This window comes from Nerophis ophidion, linkage group LG07 (genome assembly GCF_033978795.1).
Source record: "Nerophis ophidion isolate RoL-2023_Sa linkage group LG07, RoL_Noph_v1.0, whole genome shotgun sequence".
NCBI classification, from domain to species: Eukaryota; Metazoa; Chordata; class Actinopteri; order Syngnathiformes; family Syngnathidae; genus Nerophis; species Nerophis ophidion.
In genome coordinates, this window is record NC_084617.1 from 4,243,953 (window position 1) to 4,260,469 (window position 16,517).

Below are 16,517 nucleotides of genomic sequence, written 5' to 3' on the forward strand. Positions count from 1 at the left end.
CGAGTCCTAAAACAAGTGAAGTGTTGCCTAACATGTGACATTCCTTTTGAAACTTCCAAATGCAGCATGCTGTTGTACTGGTAGGTTGTTCTCAACACTTTTGTGTGATGAAGTGATGTGAGGCCTGATGGATGGATGAGGAAATATCCTAGTTTGTTTTATCACTCTGTATTTATTGTGCTTCACGTTGTACTTTTTGCCATGAAGTCATCTGGTTGCCATTGAACGCATCGGCGGTTAGCCCAGGGGGTCTCAAACTCAATTAACCCGGGGTGCTGCTGGTGGTGAGGCACGAGGCAGCTATAAAAGCTCTTAATTGATTCCAAAAGTAAAATTATTATTGTATGTTTTCACACTGTAGAATTCCCCAGGAGATGGTCAGAGACACTTTTTCTTGCTTAAAGGGGAACATTATCACAATTTCAAAAGGGTTAAAAACAATAATAATCAGTTCCCAGTGGCTTGTTGTATTTTTTGAAGTTTTTTTCCAAATTTTACCGGTCTCGGAATATCCCTAAATAAAGCTTTAAAGAGCCTTATTTTCACTATCTTCGAAACCACTATCCATTTCCCTGTGACGTCACACAGTGCTGCCAATGTAAACAAACAATGGGAATACCACAGCAAGATATAGCGACATTAGCTCGGATTCAAACTCGGATTTCAGCGACTTAAGCGATTCAACAGATTACGCATGTATTGAAACAGATGGTTGGAGTATGAAAGTATTGAAGAAGAAACTGAAGCTTTTGACGCTATTCATAGCCATAGCATGGCCGAATAGCTGTGTTAGCATAGCCGGTAAAATGTGCGGACCAAACGATCAGGACTTTCGCATCTTGTGACACTGGAGCAACTTAAATCCGTCGATTGGTAAGTGTTTGTTTCGCATTAAATGTGGGTGGAAGGAAACGTAATATAGTTGCAAATGCATCTGCAGGTTATCCATACATCTCTGTGCCATGTCTGCTTTAGCATCGCCGGTAAATAGCATGTTAGCATCGAATAGCGTAGCATGTTAGCATCGATTAGCTTTGATTGATTGATACTTTTATTAGTAGATAGTACAGTACATATTCCGTACAATTGACCACTAAATGGTAACACCCGAATAAGTTTTTCAACTTGTTTAAGTCGGGGTCCACGTTAATCAATGCTGGCAGTCAACATCAACAAAACTCACCTTTGTGATTTCGTTGACAGTCAACAAAACTCACCTTTGTGATTTCGTTGACTATCGTTGCAAATGCATCTGCAGGTTATCCATACATCTCTGTCCCATGTCTGCCTTAGCATCGCCGGTAAATTGCATGTTAGCATCGATTAGCGTAGCATGTTAGCATCGATTAGCTGGCAGTCAACATCAACAAAACTCACCTTTGTGATTTCGTTGACTATCGTTGCAAATGCATCTGCAGGTTATCCATACATCTCTGTGCCATGTCTGCCTTAGCATCGCCGGTAAATAGCATGTTAGCATCGATTAGCGTAGCATGTTAGCATCGATTAGCTGGCAGTCAACATCATCAAAACTCACCTTTGTGATTTCGTTGACTATCGTTGCAAATGCATCTGCAGGTTATCCATACATTTCTGTGCCATGTCTGCTTTAGCACCGCCGGTAAATAGCTTGTTAGAATCGATTAGCGTAGCATGTTAGCATCGATTAGCTGGGAGTCAACATCAACAAAACTCACCTTTGTGATTTCGTTGACTATCGTTGCAAATGCATCTGCAGGTTATCCATACATCTCTGTGCCATGTCTGCCTTAGCATCGCCGGTAAATAGCATGTTAGCATCGATTAACTGGCGGTCACGCCGCGACCAAATATGTCTGATTAGCAAATAAGTCAACATCAACAAAACTCACCTCTGTGATTTCGTTGACTATCGTTGCAAATGCATCTGCAGGTTATCCATACATCTCTGTGCCATGTCTGCCTTAGCATCGCCGGTAAATAGCATGTTAGCATCGATTAACTGGCAGTCACGCCGCGACCAAATATGTCTGATTAGCAAATAAGTCAACATCAACAAAACTCACCTTTGTGATTTCGTTGACTATCGTTGCAAATGCATCTGCAGGTTATCCATACATCTCTGTGCCATGTCTGCTTTAGCACCGCCGGTAAATAGCATGTTAGCATCGATTAGCGTAGCATGTTAGCATCGATTAGCTGGCAGTCAACATCAACAAAACTCACCTTTGTGATTTCGTTGACTATCGTTGCAAATGCATCTGCAGGTTATCCATACATCTCTGTGCCATGTCTGCTTTAGCACCGCCGGTAAATAGCATGTTAGCATCGATTAGCGTAGCATGTTAGCATCGATTAGCTGGCAGTCAACATCAACAAAACTCACCTTTGTGATTTCGTTGACTATCGTTGCAAATGCATCTGCAGGTTATCCATACATCTCTGTACCATGTCTGCTTTAGCACCGCCGGTAAATAGCATGTTAGCATCGATTAGCTGGCAGTCAACATCAACAAAACTCACCTTTGTGATTTCGTTGACTATCGTTGCAAATGCATCTGCAGGTTATCCATACATCTCTGTGCCATGTCTGCCTTAGCACCGCCGGTAAATAGCATGTTAGCATCGATTAGCGTAGCATGTTAGCATCGATTAGCTGGCAGTCAACATCAACAAAACTCACCTTTGTGATTTCGTTGACTATCGTTGCAAATGCATCTGCAGGTTATCCATACATCTCTGTGCCATGTCTGCTTTAGCACCGCCGGTAAATAGCATGTAAGCATTGATTAGCGTAGCATGTTAGCATCGATTAGCTGGCAGTCAACATCAACAAAACTCACCTTTGTGATTTCGTTGACTATCGTTGCAAATGCATCTGCAGGTTATCCATACATCTCTGTGCCATGTCTGCCTTAGCATCGCCGGTAAATTGCATGTTAGCATCGATTAGCGTAGAATGTTAGCATCGATTAGCTGGCAGTCAACATCAACAAAACTCACCTTTGTGATTTCGTTGACTATCGTTGCAAATGCATCTGCAGGTTATCCATACATCTCTGTGCCATGTCTGCCTTAGCATCGCCGGTAAATAGCATGTTAGCATCGATTAGCGTAGCATGTTAGCATCGATTAGCTGGCAGTCAACATCAACAAAACTCACCTTTGTGATTTCGTTGACTATCGTTGCAAATGCATCTGCAGGTTATCCATACATCTCTGTGCCATGTCTGCCTTAGCATCGCCGGTAAATAGCATGTTAGCATCGATTAGCATATCATGTTAGCATCGATTAACTGGCAGTCAACATCAACAAAACTCACCTTTGTGATTTCGTTGACTATCGTTGCAAATGCATCTGCAGGTTATCCATACATCTCTGTGCCATGTCTGCTTTAGCACCGCCGGTAAATAGCATGTTAGCATCGATTAGCGTAGCATGTTAGCATCGATTAGCTGGCAGTCAACATCAACAAAACTCACCTTTGTGATTTCGTTGACTATCGTTGCAAATGCATCTGCAGGTTATCCATACATCTCTGTGCCATGTCTGCCTTAGCACCGCCGGTAAATAGCATGTTAGCATCGATTAGCGTAGCATGTTAGCATCGATTAGCTGGCAGTCAACATCAACAAAACTCACCTTTGTGATTTCGTTCACTATCGTTGCCAATGCATCTGCAGGTTATCCATACATCTCTGTGCCATGTCTGCTTTAGCACCGCCGGTAAATAGCATGTTAGCATCGATTAGCTGGCAGTCAACATCATCAAAACTCACCTTTGTGATTTTGTTGAGTATCGTTGCAAATGCATCTGCAGGTTATCCATACATCTCTGTGCCATGTCTGCCTTAGCATCGCCGGTAAATAGCATGTTAGCATCGATTAACTGGCGGTCACGCCGCGACCAAATATGTCTGATTAGCAAATAAGTCAACATCAACAAAACTCACCTCTGTGATTTCGTTGACTATCGTTGCAAATGCATCTGCAGGTTATCCATACATCTCTGTGCCATGTCTGCTTTAGCACCGCCGGTAAATAGCATGTTAGCATCGATTAACTGGCGGTCACGCCGCGACCAAATATGTCTGATTAGCAAATAAGTCAACATCAACAAAACTCACCTCTGTGATTTCGTTGACTATCGTTGCAAATGCATCTGCAGGTTATCCATACATCTCTGTGCCATGTCTGCCTTAGCATCGCCGGTAAATAGCATGTTAGCATCGATTAACTGGCGGTCACGCCGCGACCAAATATGTCTGATTAGCAAATAAGTCAACATCAACAAAACTCACCTCTGTGATTTCGTTGACTATCGTTGCAAATGCATACATACATCTCTGTGCCATGTCTGCCTTAGCATCGCCGGTCTAATGTGGAGACACTCTGGCACATTCAACGGGGGTCTGGCGGCAGACACTTTGGCATCTTCGGGCCGGTGGTGCAACTTGAATCCCTCCCTGTTAGTGTTGTTACACCCTCCGACAACACACCGACGAGGCATGATGTCTCCAAGGTTCCAAAAAATAGTCAAAAAAACGGAAAATAACAGAGCTGAGACCCGATGTTTGTAATGTGTTGAAAATGAAAATGGTGGGTGTGTTACCTCGGCGACGTCACATTCTGACGTCATCGCCTCCAGCTCGATAAACAGAAAGGCGTTTAATTTGCCAAAATTCACCCATTTAGAGTTCGGAAATCGGTTAAAAAAATATATGGTCTTTTTTCTGCACCATCAAGGTATATATTGACGCTTACATAGGTCTGCTGATAATGTTCCCCTTTAAAGGACTTTGCTCTGTTGCCCATCGGGTGTTTGCCTAACTGTCATTTTTGTGTGTTTGGACGTTTTTTTCTAAATGGGAAGCAGGATTGCTATAATATATTTAACTATTAGCTGCCCAGGGTGTGCAGGCCGCAGTTACCACGATAGGCTGTCAAAACTGGTTTTCATTGAGAGCCACATTGCAGTTATGTAACAGTGAATAATGTTTAAATATATAAGAATTCACATAATTGTGAAGTGCCTATGAAGTCTTCCTTATCTTTCTTCAGTTTTAAAAGTCTCTCTGTCTCGATGGAGATCTTCCTTTATTACCTCCTGCTTCGATTGAAAGTCCAGTTTAGAAAACTGTTTTATTTTAGATATGTAATCCTCCGTGTTAAAAGTGCAAGCGAGAGGAAAAAAATAAACGATCGCTGATCACTCGCTGTAGTCGCAAGAAGTATCACTAGCGCCCTCTACCACCAGGAGGCGGGAGTCATTTAATGACTCATATTTGACGCACGCAGCTACGGTATATTAATAAAACATAGCCGCTTACTGTTCTTTTTAGCATATTCAATAGCTTGGACCTTAAATCCTACTGAATAGTTCTTAATCTTCTTCCTTTTATGCAATTTCAAATGATTGAAATCAGCCTCCTCCATTTTGAAAATGATGACCGTGACGTGACGAGTTTGACCCGGTGGAAATTCTAGGCATATGCTAATTGTTTTGCGAAACAAGTTTGTCCTGGCGGAAATTCTAGACATGCGCTAATAAAAATACAATTTTGGGAAACGGCTTTGCCCCGGCGTTAATCCTGAGTCGGCGGTAATGCTAAGCATGCGCTAATTAATTAGCTAAACGAGTTCGACCCGGCAGTAATTCTAGCCAGGCGCATACTATATACCCGGCGGCAATTCAAGTTAATACGGTATTTGATATTTTACAGAAATGTGTTATTAATTTCACACATAAGTAGTATTTGTCGAACCCCGGCCAAACTATGAAAAAAACTGCGACTTATAGTCCGAAAAATACGGTAAATGGCTTGACTAAAATCGAAGAAAAGGCTAACCTTGCGTGGTTATTGGAGGACATTTAGCTGTTAACTGGCGGTCCAGCTTTGTACAAGTAAATACTCTGCAGGACCGCTCGTATCAGAGGTTTTATATGCGTGCCAATATTGGTGCATTCTTGCTGATATTTGATCAGGACACCCGTAATTACCACAAAATCAAGTCGACATTAACATGAAGGCAACGTCTGCTTGGCTGCTCTTCATCGTCCAGTTTGTTGCATGCTTGAAATGCTGCATTGTCACAGCATTGCTTCACATCACCATAAACACCCTTTTTTTTTCGAGGGAGTGGAGTATAAACACTCCGGAACATGACACGTTTACTTTTCTGCAGGCGAGCTGCCCGGCGACAGGCCATCCGCCATCCAACCAAGATCGAGAAGGACAGCAAGGGTCCGACCAAAGCCACCACGACCAAGCTGGTCTCCCAGATCTTCGACGCCTTCTTCTCGGAGCAGATTGAGCAGGACGACAAGGAGAGCGGCGGCATCAAACGCCAGCGGTGCGGCGTCTGTGAGGTGAGTTGGTGACTATTTTTAAGTTTACTCTTTTATTTTTTTGAAATAAAGGTAGAGACAATCGTTGGGTTGAATTGGCCACATGCGTGGACAGCACCTTTTTAGCGCTTATTTCCAAAATTGTGTACATTACTGAATTGGGGTCTTATGGCCACTTATGTGGACACTTATACTGCCATCCGGTGGTGTCAGAAGAGTATAACATACAATGGAATTTGGGGCGAAAAATGTAAAAATAAGAATTAGCATGTTATTAAACATGAAGTACACATTTGTGTACTTACGGACTAAGTACATCGCATCAAAAGATGATTCTTAGTTTTTATTCTAATTAGGGTCCAATAAGCCAAAATAGCAAAGAGAAATAAAAAAAAGCATGTAAACAAACAGCTTGGGACTTAAGGCATGTTAAATTTTTTGCCAGCATTTGGGACAAATTGAAAAGTTGTTATAATTAACAAAATGTTGGTCTCAAAATCTAATATCAATATAAAACAGTGGTCCCTAACCTTTTTGTATCCGCGGACCGGTCAACGCTTAATAATTTGTCCCGCAGCCCGGGGGGGCGGGGGTGTCCTTTTTTTTTCTTTTTCTTTTTTTCTTCTTTGTCATGAAAAAGGGACGTTTTTGTCATGAAAAATGGAGGTTTTTGTGGTTTGTGCACTATTTGTAAGTGTATATTGTGTTTTTTATGTTGATTTATTTAAAAAAAAATTTTTATTTTTTTTTATAAGAAAATTCTTCTGCGGCCCGGTACCAATCGAGCCGCGGCCCGGTGGTTGGGGACCACTGATATAAAACACGAAGTAAATTGGCTGATGAAGATAAAGTCTAACAAACTGTTTTTCAACAATACCTGATAGTTTAGTGCAACACAAACAGTTTCACCAACAAAAATAAACAGGAGCGATCCGTCTCACATTTAATACACAATCTTTGTGCCGCGTGTCAGCTTTTTTTCATTACATGATTCTTTTCATCTCTAATTTTACGCTTTCGTACAGAGGTATTTTTTTAAGCTATGCACATTTATTAAATGTATGTACAGTACATGCTGTATCGGGACAGATCCATTAACCATTTGAGCAGAAATGTTGAATAGGAATTACTTCTACACCAGGGGTGTCCAAAGTGCGGCCCGGGGGCCATTTTTAACGGCCCCAGGGTACATTTAAAAAATACAATTGGAAAAAATTATAAACAAAAAGTGGTATAAAAGAGCAAACTGGTGAAATGTAACAAGAAAATGTTGCAATGCTTTAATAATGCTTTAAAAAAATAATAATGAATCAAAATCAGTCATTTTGAATTATTGACCTATTCAAGGCTTCAATTACGTCACATTAAATATTCCCCTTTGAGATATTTTTGGGGGAAATTGTTGCATATTTTGTATTTTCCCATATAAAAAAAATGAGCTGTTTTTTTTAAAGAAAGGCCTAAAACAAACAAAACATAAACAACAACAGATATGTCTGAAGTTGATCTCGAGATTATTGTGCTAAAAGTAAACAGTAAAAAAGTATAGTTTTTTTTTTAACACTTTAATGACTAGGACACTTTTGGATTCCCAATTATTTTAGTGTGATTTGTTTTTCAATCCAATCCAATCCACTTTATTTATATAGCACATTTAAACAACAATAACGTTTCCAAAGTGCTGCACAGCCATGTTAAAAACAATTGTAAAAAAAAATAATAGTAAATTAAATAAAATAAAAAAAGTGTATATATATATATATATATTATGCTCCACCAATGACTGAATAAAACCAAAAAATAAATATAAAACCAATAAAAACAAATATGATTAAAAACTATTTTATAGGGTAAAATTTTTAAGTGTCATTGCTCAAAAAATTGTGAATCAAAATCCAAAATTAAGGCTCCAATTATTATATAATCTCAAATATTCTACCTAAAAAAAGTTATTGGGTGAAGATATTGCATATTTTGTGTTTTTTCCATTTTTTTTTCCTAATATCGATCTAGAGATTTAAAACTTGAATAATAATGAAAATAATAATACTGAATAATGACACTTTTTTTTTTTTTTTACCAAAACCTTTTGGGGCCCCAGGATCATAACTGAGTGGAGGCCTGAATGTATATATTTTTTATACATACATTGTATTGGTTTTTAAAATAAAAAACATGAAAATTGCTCCCGCTCGCTTTGATTTTTCAGTGTGCGGCCTTCAGTGGAAAAAGTTTGGACACCCCTGCACTACACCATAAAAATATCAACAAAATGCTATGTCAAGTAATATACAAAAAAATTTTATCAGATATATCGATATAAAACACAAAGCACTTTGGCTGATGAAGATAGTCCAATAAACAAACCTTGTGGTTCAGTGCAACAAAAATAAACAGTAGTGATACCTCTCACGTCTAATACACAATCCTTGTGCTGCACTGACAACACAGCCGGCCTTCAGTTCAATGAGATGACAAAACATTTTAGCCAGTAATGATTTTATTGGAATACTGACAAAGTTAGCAGTTAAATAAGTGAGCATCCTAGTAAACAAACGGCAAGATTTGATCAAAGTTCCCGACACATCATCTGCTGCTTGGTAACTCTGTCCCATAGTTTATCAAGCCTAGCGGCGCTAGCTGTCTCTTCCGTTTCCAGGAAATGAGCAGTGTTGCCTAAAATGGAGTTCTAAATGAAGGTTTTTCAGTAATTACACATTTAAACTGCATGTATTTATTTATGTCTGATATTTTACTGCGGTTTATCATTATATCGTTTAGCGTTACATCCTTATACTCTGCTATCGTTCTATGTTACACTTGCTCTACTCTTTACAGTTAACTCATTAGCGCTAATTAAAGGGGAACATTATCAGCAGACCTATGTAAGCGTCAATATATACCTTGATGGTGCAGAAAAAAGACAATCCATTTTTTAACCGATTTCCGAACTCTAAATGGGTGAATTTTGGCGAATTAAACGCCTTTCTGTTTATCGCGCTGGAGGCGATGACGTCAGAATGTGACGTCGCCGAGGTAACACACCCACCATTTTCATTTTCAACACATTACAAACACCGGGTCTCAGTTCTGTTATTTTCCGTTTTTTGGACTATTTTTTGGAACCTTGGAGACATCATGCCTCCAAGGTGTGTTGTCGGAGGTGTAACAACACTAACAGGGAGGGATTCAAGTTGCACCACTGGCCCCAAGATGCCAAAGTGTCTGCCGCCAGATCCCCGTCGAATCAATGATCAATGTTTATTTATATAGCCCCAAATCACAAATGTCTCAAAGGACTGCACAAATCATTACGACTACAACATCCTCGGAAGAACCCACAAAAGGGCAAGGAAAACTCACACCCAGTGGGCAGGGAGAATTCACATCCAGTGGGACGCCAGTGACAATGCTGACTATGAGAAACCTTGGAGAGGACCTCAGATGTGGGCAACCCCCCTCCCCTCTAGGGGACCGAAAGCAATGGATGTCGAGCGGGTCTAACATGATACTGTGAAAGTTCAATCCATAGTGGCTCCAACACAGCCGCGAGAGTTCAGTTCAAGCGGATCCAAGACAGCAGCGAGAGTCCCGTCCACAGGAAACCATCTCAAGCGGAGGCGGATCAGCAGCGTAGAGATGTCCCCAACCGATACACAGGCGAGCGGTCCATCCTGGGTCTCGACTCTGGACAGCCAGTACTTCATCCATGGTCATCGGACCGGACCCCCTCCACAAGGGAGGGGGGGGACATAGGAGAAAGAAAAGAAGCGGCAGATCAACTGGTCTAAAAAGGAGGCCTATTTAAAGCTAGAGTATACAGATGAGTTTTAAGATGAGACTTAAATGCTTCTACTGAGGTAGCATCTCAAACTGTTACCGGGAGGGCATTCCAGAGTACTGGAGCCCGAACGGAAAACGCTCTATAGCCCGCAGACTTTTTTGGGCTCTAGGAATCACTAATAAGCCGGAGTCTTTTGAACGCAGATTTCTTGCCGGGACATATGGTACAATACAATCGGCAAGATAGGATGGAGCTAGACCGTGTAGTATTTTATACGTAAGTAGTAAAACCTTAGTCACCTCTTAAGTGCACAGGAAGCCAGTGCAGGTGAGCCAGTATAGGTATATATGTATGTATATATGTATATAAAGGTATATACAGTAAAGGTATATATGTATGTATATATGTATATAAAGGTATATACAGTATAGGTATATATGTATGTATATAAAGGTATATACAGTATAGGTATATATGTATGTATATATGTATATAAAGGTATATACAGTATAGGTATATATGTATGTATATATGTATATAAAGGTATATACAGTATAGGTATATATGTATGTATATATGTATATAAAGGTATATACAGTATAGGTATATATGTATGTATATAAAGGTATATACAGTACAGGCGTAATATGATCAAACTTTCTTGTTCTTGTCAAAGTCTAGCAGCCGCATTTGTACCAACTGTAATCTTTTAATGCTAGACATGGGGAGAGCCGAAAATAATACGTTACAGTAATCGTAACGTATTCCATCGTAAGAATGTGCCAGAGTGTCTCCACATTTGACCGGCGATGCTAAAGCAGACATGGCACAGAGATGTATGGATAACCTGCAGATGCATTTGCAACGATAGTCAACGAAATCACAAAGGTGATTTTTGTTGATGTTGACTGCCAGCTAATCGATGCTAGCATGCTACGCTAATCGATGCTAACATGCTATTTACCGGCGGTGCTAAAGCAGACATGGAACAGAGATGTATGGATAACCTGTAGATGCATTTGCAACTATATTACGTTTCCTTCCACCCACATTTAATGCGAAACAAACACTTACCAATCGACGGATTTAAGTTGCTCCAGTGTCAAAAGATGCGAAAGTCCTGATCGTTTGGTCCGCACATTTTACCGGCGATGCTAACGCAGCTATTCGGGCATGCTATGGCTATGAATAGCGTCAATAGCTATTCGCTCAATAGCTTCAGTTTCTTCAATATTTTCATACTCCAACCATCCGTTTCAATACATGCGTAATCTGTTGAATCGCTGAAATCCGAGTTTGAATCCGAGCTAATGTCGCTATATCTTGCTGTGGTATTCCCATTGTTTGTTTACATTGGCAGCACTGTGTGACGTCACAGGGAAATGGCCAGTGTCTTCGCAGAGAGCGAAAATAAGGCACTTTAAAGCTTTATTTAGGGTTATTCCGAGACCGGTAAAATTTTGAAAAAAACTTAAAAAATACAACAAGCCATTGGAAACTGATTTTTATTGTTTTTAACCCTTTTGAAATTGTGATAATGTTCCCCTTTAAGGTTATTGCTAATTTTCACTATTGCAACATTGGTTTTGTTGCACAATATACCATGTGATCGAGTACTACATTTTCCTTTCGTCATAGTATGTGTCAAATTCTTCAAATTAACCTCGTATTTGCATGTCCTTTTTTAGGTTTGTCTGTCTGCGGATTGCGGCAAGTGTACCGCCTGCAAGGACATGATCAAATTTGGAGGAAGTGGCAAAAGCAAGCAGGCGTGCAAGAAAAGAAGGTGAGATTGTATTTATTCTTATAAACTTTGTGTTCTGTGGGTACTTTTTAACCTGGCCCAAACACTTGGCGGGCCAGATAAAGACTCAGTTGGGGTTTCTTGAGGTAACGTTGCAGCTTACCATGCCGACAAAGCAAGATAGAAAACACTTGGCTGTCGTTTTCAAGACGTGCTACCTTGATGCTACTTTACATTGGATTTGCCATAGACGTGCTTCTGATTAGCATTTGTCATTTTTACATGGCAACCTAAACACCATCAAATATGGTGTCGAAAACAACTAAGATGCACGTTCCAAATGGTTTGTGTGCAATACCTATAATACTTGCAGTGTAAGCACTTTGTAGGGTGCAACAAAAGCCTGCATTCATCTTAATGGCAAAGAGTACTACCGTACTAGGCAACACACCCTATGGTCTACAAACCACTGCCATCTGTGTTTGAACTGCCACTGCATGCAAAGTACTAATTCTTCCAAATGAGACTCCAAAGAATGAGAAATCAATATATAATTAAAGCTGCAAGCAGCGATGGACGGGACCGACTTTTGCTGGTGTTTCCTGCCTTTACCCATTCAACATATCTTTACCTTCACATTACCTACCTTCCCTGCATCCTGGGGTCACACTGGTGCTTCTTTCTGTCACCTATACACGGTGGTGCTTCCTGCCATCACCCAGACAACATATCTTTACCCGCACAGTACCTACCTTCTCTGTATCCTGGAGTCAAACTGGTGCCTCCTTCTTTCACCCGGTCAACATATCTTTACCCGCACATTACCTACCTTCTCTGCATTGTGTGGTCACGCTGGCGCTTTCTGCTTTTAAGCGGCCATCTTGAGACGGCAGCAGCATCAGCGCAGCGGTTCTTTGAAGGCCCGTAAAATCAAAACCGGAGCAGTTATTAAAACTATTTTTCTCAACCTTTAATCAGAAGGGTTCAATCTCTCTCCTGTGCGAGTTTGAAGCCGACACAACGCGCTCAGAGGAGATAATGTTTGAAAAAAGATGACGGGTTTTTACAAAACTTTTGTTTTGTAGGGGTAATTGCCAACTTCCTGTTGATTATTGCTGAAGGATATAAATGAATGAAATGTAGGTCTAAGTGAGACCTACATAGAGGTTTTTGTTTCATGTCTCTACGACATTCCTACCGGAAGTTACGAGCAGTTGTCTGTGTTTTCTTCCTAGGAGCAGTTTTGTCTGTGTTTTATTCCTAGGGGGCGCTAAAGCGCAATTTTGAGTTTTGGGTTTTGGTTTTTTATTAGTTCGCAATTTTTGCCAGTACTGATGTGTGTATCCAGTTTGGTGAGTTTTGAAGCATTTTAAGGGGGTCAAATTGCAGCTCAAAGAGGCGGCGGTATAGTAATAATAAAACCTTAGAAATACAATAGGGTCCTCTGTCCCATCCATCCATTCATTTTCTACCGCTTATTCCCTTTTGGGGTCGCGGGGGGCACTGGCGCCTATCTCAGCTACAATTGGGCGGAAGGCGGAGTACACCCTGGACAAGTCGCCACTTCATCGCAGGGCCAACAGAGTCCCTAATTAGGTCAATTAAAATGATTAATGGGTTGTACTTGTATAGCGCTTTTCTACCTTCAAGGTACTCAAAGCGCTTTGACACTACTTCCACATTCACCCATTCACACACTGATGGAGGGAGCTGCCATGCAAGGCGCCAACCAGCACCCATCAGGAGCAAGGGTGAAGTGTCTTGCTCAGGACACAACGGACGTGACGAGGTTGGTACTAGGTGGGATTTGAACCAGGGACCCTCGGGTTGCGCACGGCCACTCTCCCACTGCGCCACGCCGTCCCTTTAAAATAATAAATCACTTTATTAATCCCCGAGGGGAAATTAAGATTTTCAACATTTCCGGCGCTGCGTACAAACTAATGTGAGGAATAGGTAAACGTCGGGGAGGTGGGGAGAGTGAAAAAATATCAAGTCAAAGGCTGGACTCCAGGGAGGGGGTCCAGACTAAGGCCAAGGGGGAAAAACCCATAGCACACATAAACAAGTTACATAGAATCAACAAAACTTGCAACAGAGGGGAGGGAGTGGGAGCTACGGAGGCCGGCTGCTGCTGTATAAGCTGTATAAGGGGAGTCAAGCTGTCCATATGCAAATGAACATTTATTAACAAATTAAAAAAATACAAAGTGCAGAAACTGGTACAGTTGACCACGAGTATGGATTCAAATGTGAAAGGTGCCCATCCCTACCTGTGGCAAACATTGTGGTGGTCTACAGACATGCATTTTGGGTTTGTTTCATTCGAGGCACCGCTTGGCATTCTTTACTGATTTATTTTTGTTTACCGTTTTCCAAGATGTCCTAACCTGGCGGTCAAGGAGGCAGAGGACGACGAGAACATCGAGGAGGAAGACCTGCCGGTGGAGAAGAGCAAGAAGACGTCTCAGGTGAAGCGGAAGAAGCAAACCCAGTGCAAGCTGACGTGGATCGGCGAGCCCGTCAAGGTACTTCTTTGTTGTTGTTTTTTTGTTTAGTGTTTATTTTAAGTGACAATTAAGCTCAAAGACGGATATGTTCTGTACCAGTTTATAGCTAAATAGCTCGTTTCCATCTGCAGTCCCGTTCTACTTAAATTAAAGGGATACAAAAATCATGCATTAAATCATACTATATCATGTAATCAAATTTAAGAAATGCCCTTTTAATCGACACATACTTAATATACAATACAACCACCTCTCCTTTACATCATAACTCATAGACAATACATGCTGTTGTTCACGTCTGTTATCATTTGTAAAACACAAACATGATATCACAGTTTGCAACAAAATGTTGTCATGCATAAATATAATCAGTGTTGGGTTAGTTACTGAAAAACAGTAACTAATTACGGTTGATAGTTACTTTATTTTAAAAGTAACTGCGTTACTTACACCAAAAAGTAATGTTACTGTGAAAAGTAACTAGTTACTTCTTTTTTTAAGGCTCTCAATAATGCCCTTTTAACCTTCATTTCAGTACTGTTACTTTACTGGAGAATAATACAATCTGTTGATTAAATTGACATGCATTTGCACCACAGAACTCTGCTAAGTAATGAGGTCTACATACAACACACAAAGATATGTTTCAAAGAGCCTATTTATTTTAGGCCAGAACAAACTGATAAAATATTTTAAATAGCTGCAACTAAGGGTGTAACGGTACGTGTATTTGTATTAAACCGTTTCGGTTCAGTGCAGAGGTGTACCGAACGAGTTTCCACACGGACATATTAAGTAGCGTAAACAATACTCAAAATGCCGGACATTTTAGGCATTTAATAAACTCCGCCCAGACAGCCACATGGGCTCAGGAACACTTCAGAAAACCACTGTCACTAAATACAGTTTGTCGCTACATCTGTAAGTGCAAGTTAAAGCTCTACTATGCAAAGCGAAAGCCATTTATCAACAACATCCAGAAACGTAGCCGGCTTCTCTGGGCCCGAGATCATCTAAGATGGACTGATACAAAGTGGAAAAGTGTTCCGTGGTCTGACGAGTCCACATTTCAAATTGTTTTTGGAAGTATTTGACATCGTGTCATTTGGACCAAAGGGGAAGCGAACCATCCAGACTGTTATCGACGCAAAGTTGAAAAGCCAGCATCTGTGATGGTATGGGGGTGCATTAGTGCCCAGGGCATGGGTAACTTACACATCTGTGAAGGTACATATGCTGCCATCTAGGCACCGTCTTTTTCATAGACGCCCCTGCTTATTTCAGCAAGACAATGCCAAGCCACATTCAGCACGTGTTACAACAGCGTGGCTTCGTACAAAAAGAGTGCGGGTACTTTCCTGGCCCGCCTGCAGTCCAGACCTGTCTCCCATCAAAAATGTGTGGCGCATTATGAAGCGTAAAATACGACAGTGGAGACCCCGGACTGTTGGACGACTGAAGCTCTACATAAAACAAGAATGGGAAAGAATTCCACTTTCAAAGCTTCAACAATTAGTTTCCTCAGTTCCCAAACGTTTATTGAGTGTTGTTAAAAGAAAAGGTGATGTAACACAGTGGTGAACATGCCCTTTCCCAACTACTTTGGCACGTGTTGCAGCCATGAAATTGTAAGTTAATTATTATTTGCAAAAAAAAATAAAGTATGAGTTTGAACATCAAATATGTTGTCTTTGTAGCATATTCAACTGAATATGGGTTGAAAAGGATTTGCAAATCATTGTATTCTGTTTATATTTACATCTAACACAATTTCCCAACTCATATGGAAACAGGGGTTGTACATAAAAAATAAGGTAAAATAATGCAGTAAAGCATCATGTAGTAACAATAACTGAATTACTGAATATAAAAAATAACGCGTTAGACTACTAGTTACTGCCGAAAGTTACGCGTTAACCCCATCACTGAATATAATTGGCCCGCGTGTCTGAGACCGCTTCTTTAAGGTTTATTGGCGCTTTGTACTTCTCCCTACGTCCGTGTACCACTCCGTAAAAGTCATACATTTTACTTTTCGAAACTTATACCGATAATTTCCGATATTATATTATCGGACATCTCTAGTCTTTGGTACGACTTGATCGGGGTTTGAACTCTCGACCTACCAATCTCAAGGCGGACACTAACCA

General features: G+C 40.7%; 1 protein-coding gene across 2 annotated transcripts in view; it reads left to right on the top strand.

The window, feature by feature from the left end:
- Window positions 1-16,517, top strand: part of dnmt1 (DNA (cytosine-5-)-methyltransferase 1) — a 69,276-nt gene that overhangs the window by 20,031 nt on the left and 32,728 nt on the right. The window contains exons 15-18 of one of the 2 annotated variants that reach the window (XM_061905209.1): window positions 66-80; window positions 6,167-6,350; window positions 11,802-11,899; window positions 14,238-14,385. In XM_061905209.1, coding sequence (XP_061761193.1) covers window positions 66-80; window positions 6,167-6,350; window positions 11,802-11,899; window positions 14,238-14,385 — 445 coding nt within the window. The remainder of the gene's footprint in view (window positions 1-65; window positions 81-6,166; window positions 6,351-11,801; window positions 11,900-14,237; window positions 14,386-16,517) is intronic. The other variant, XM_061905211.1, reaches the window with a different exon arrangement.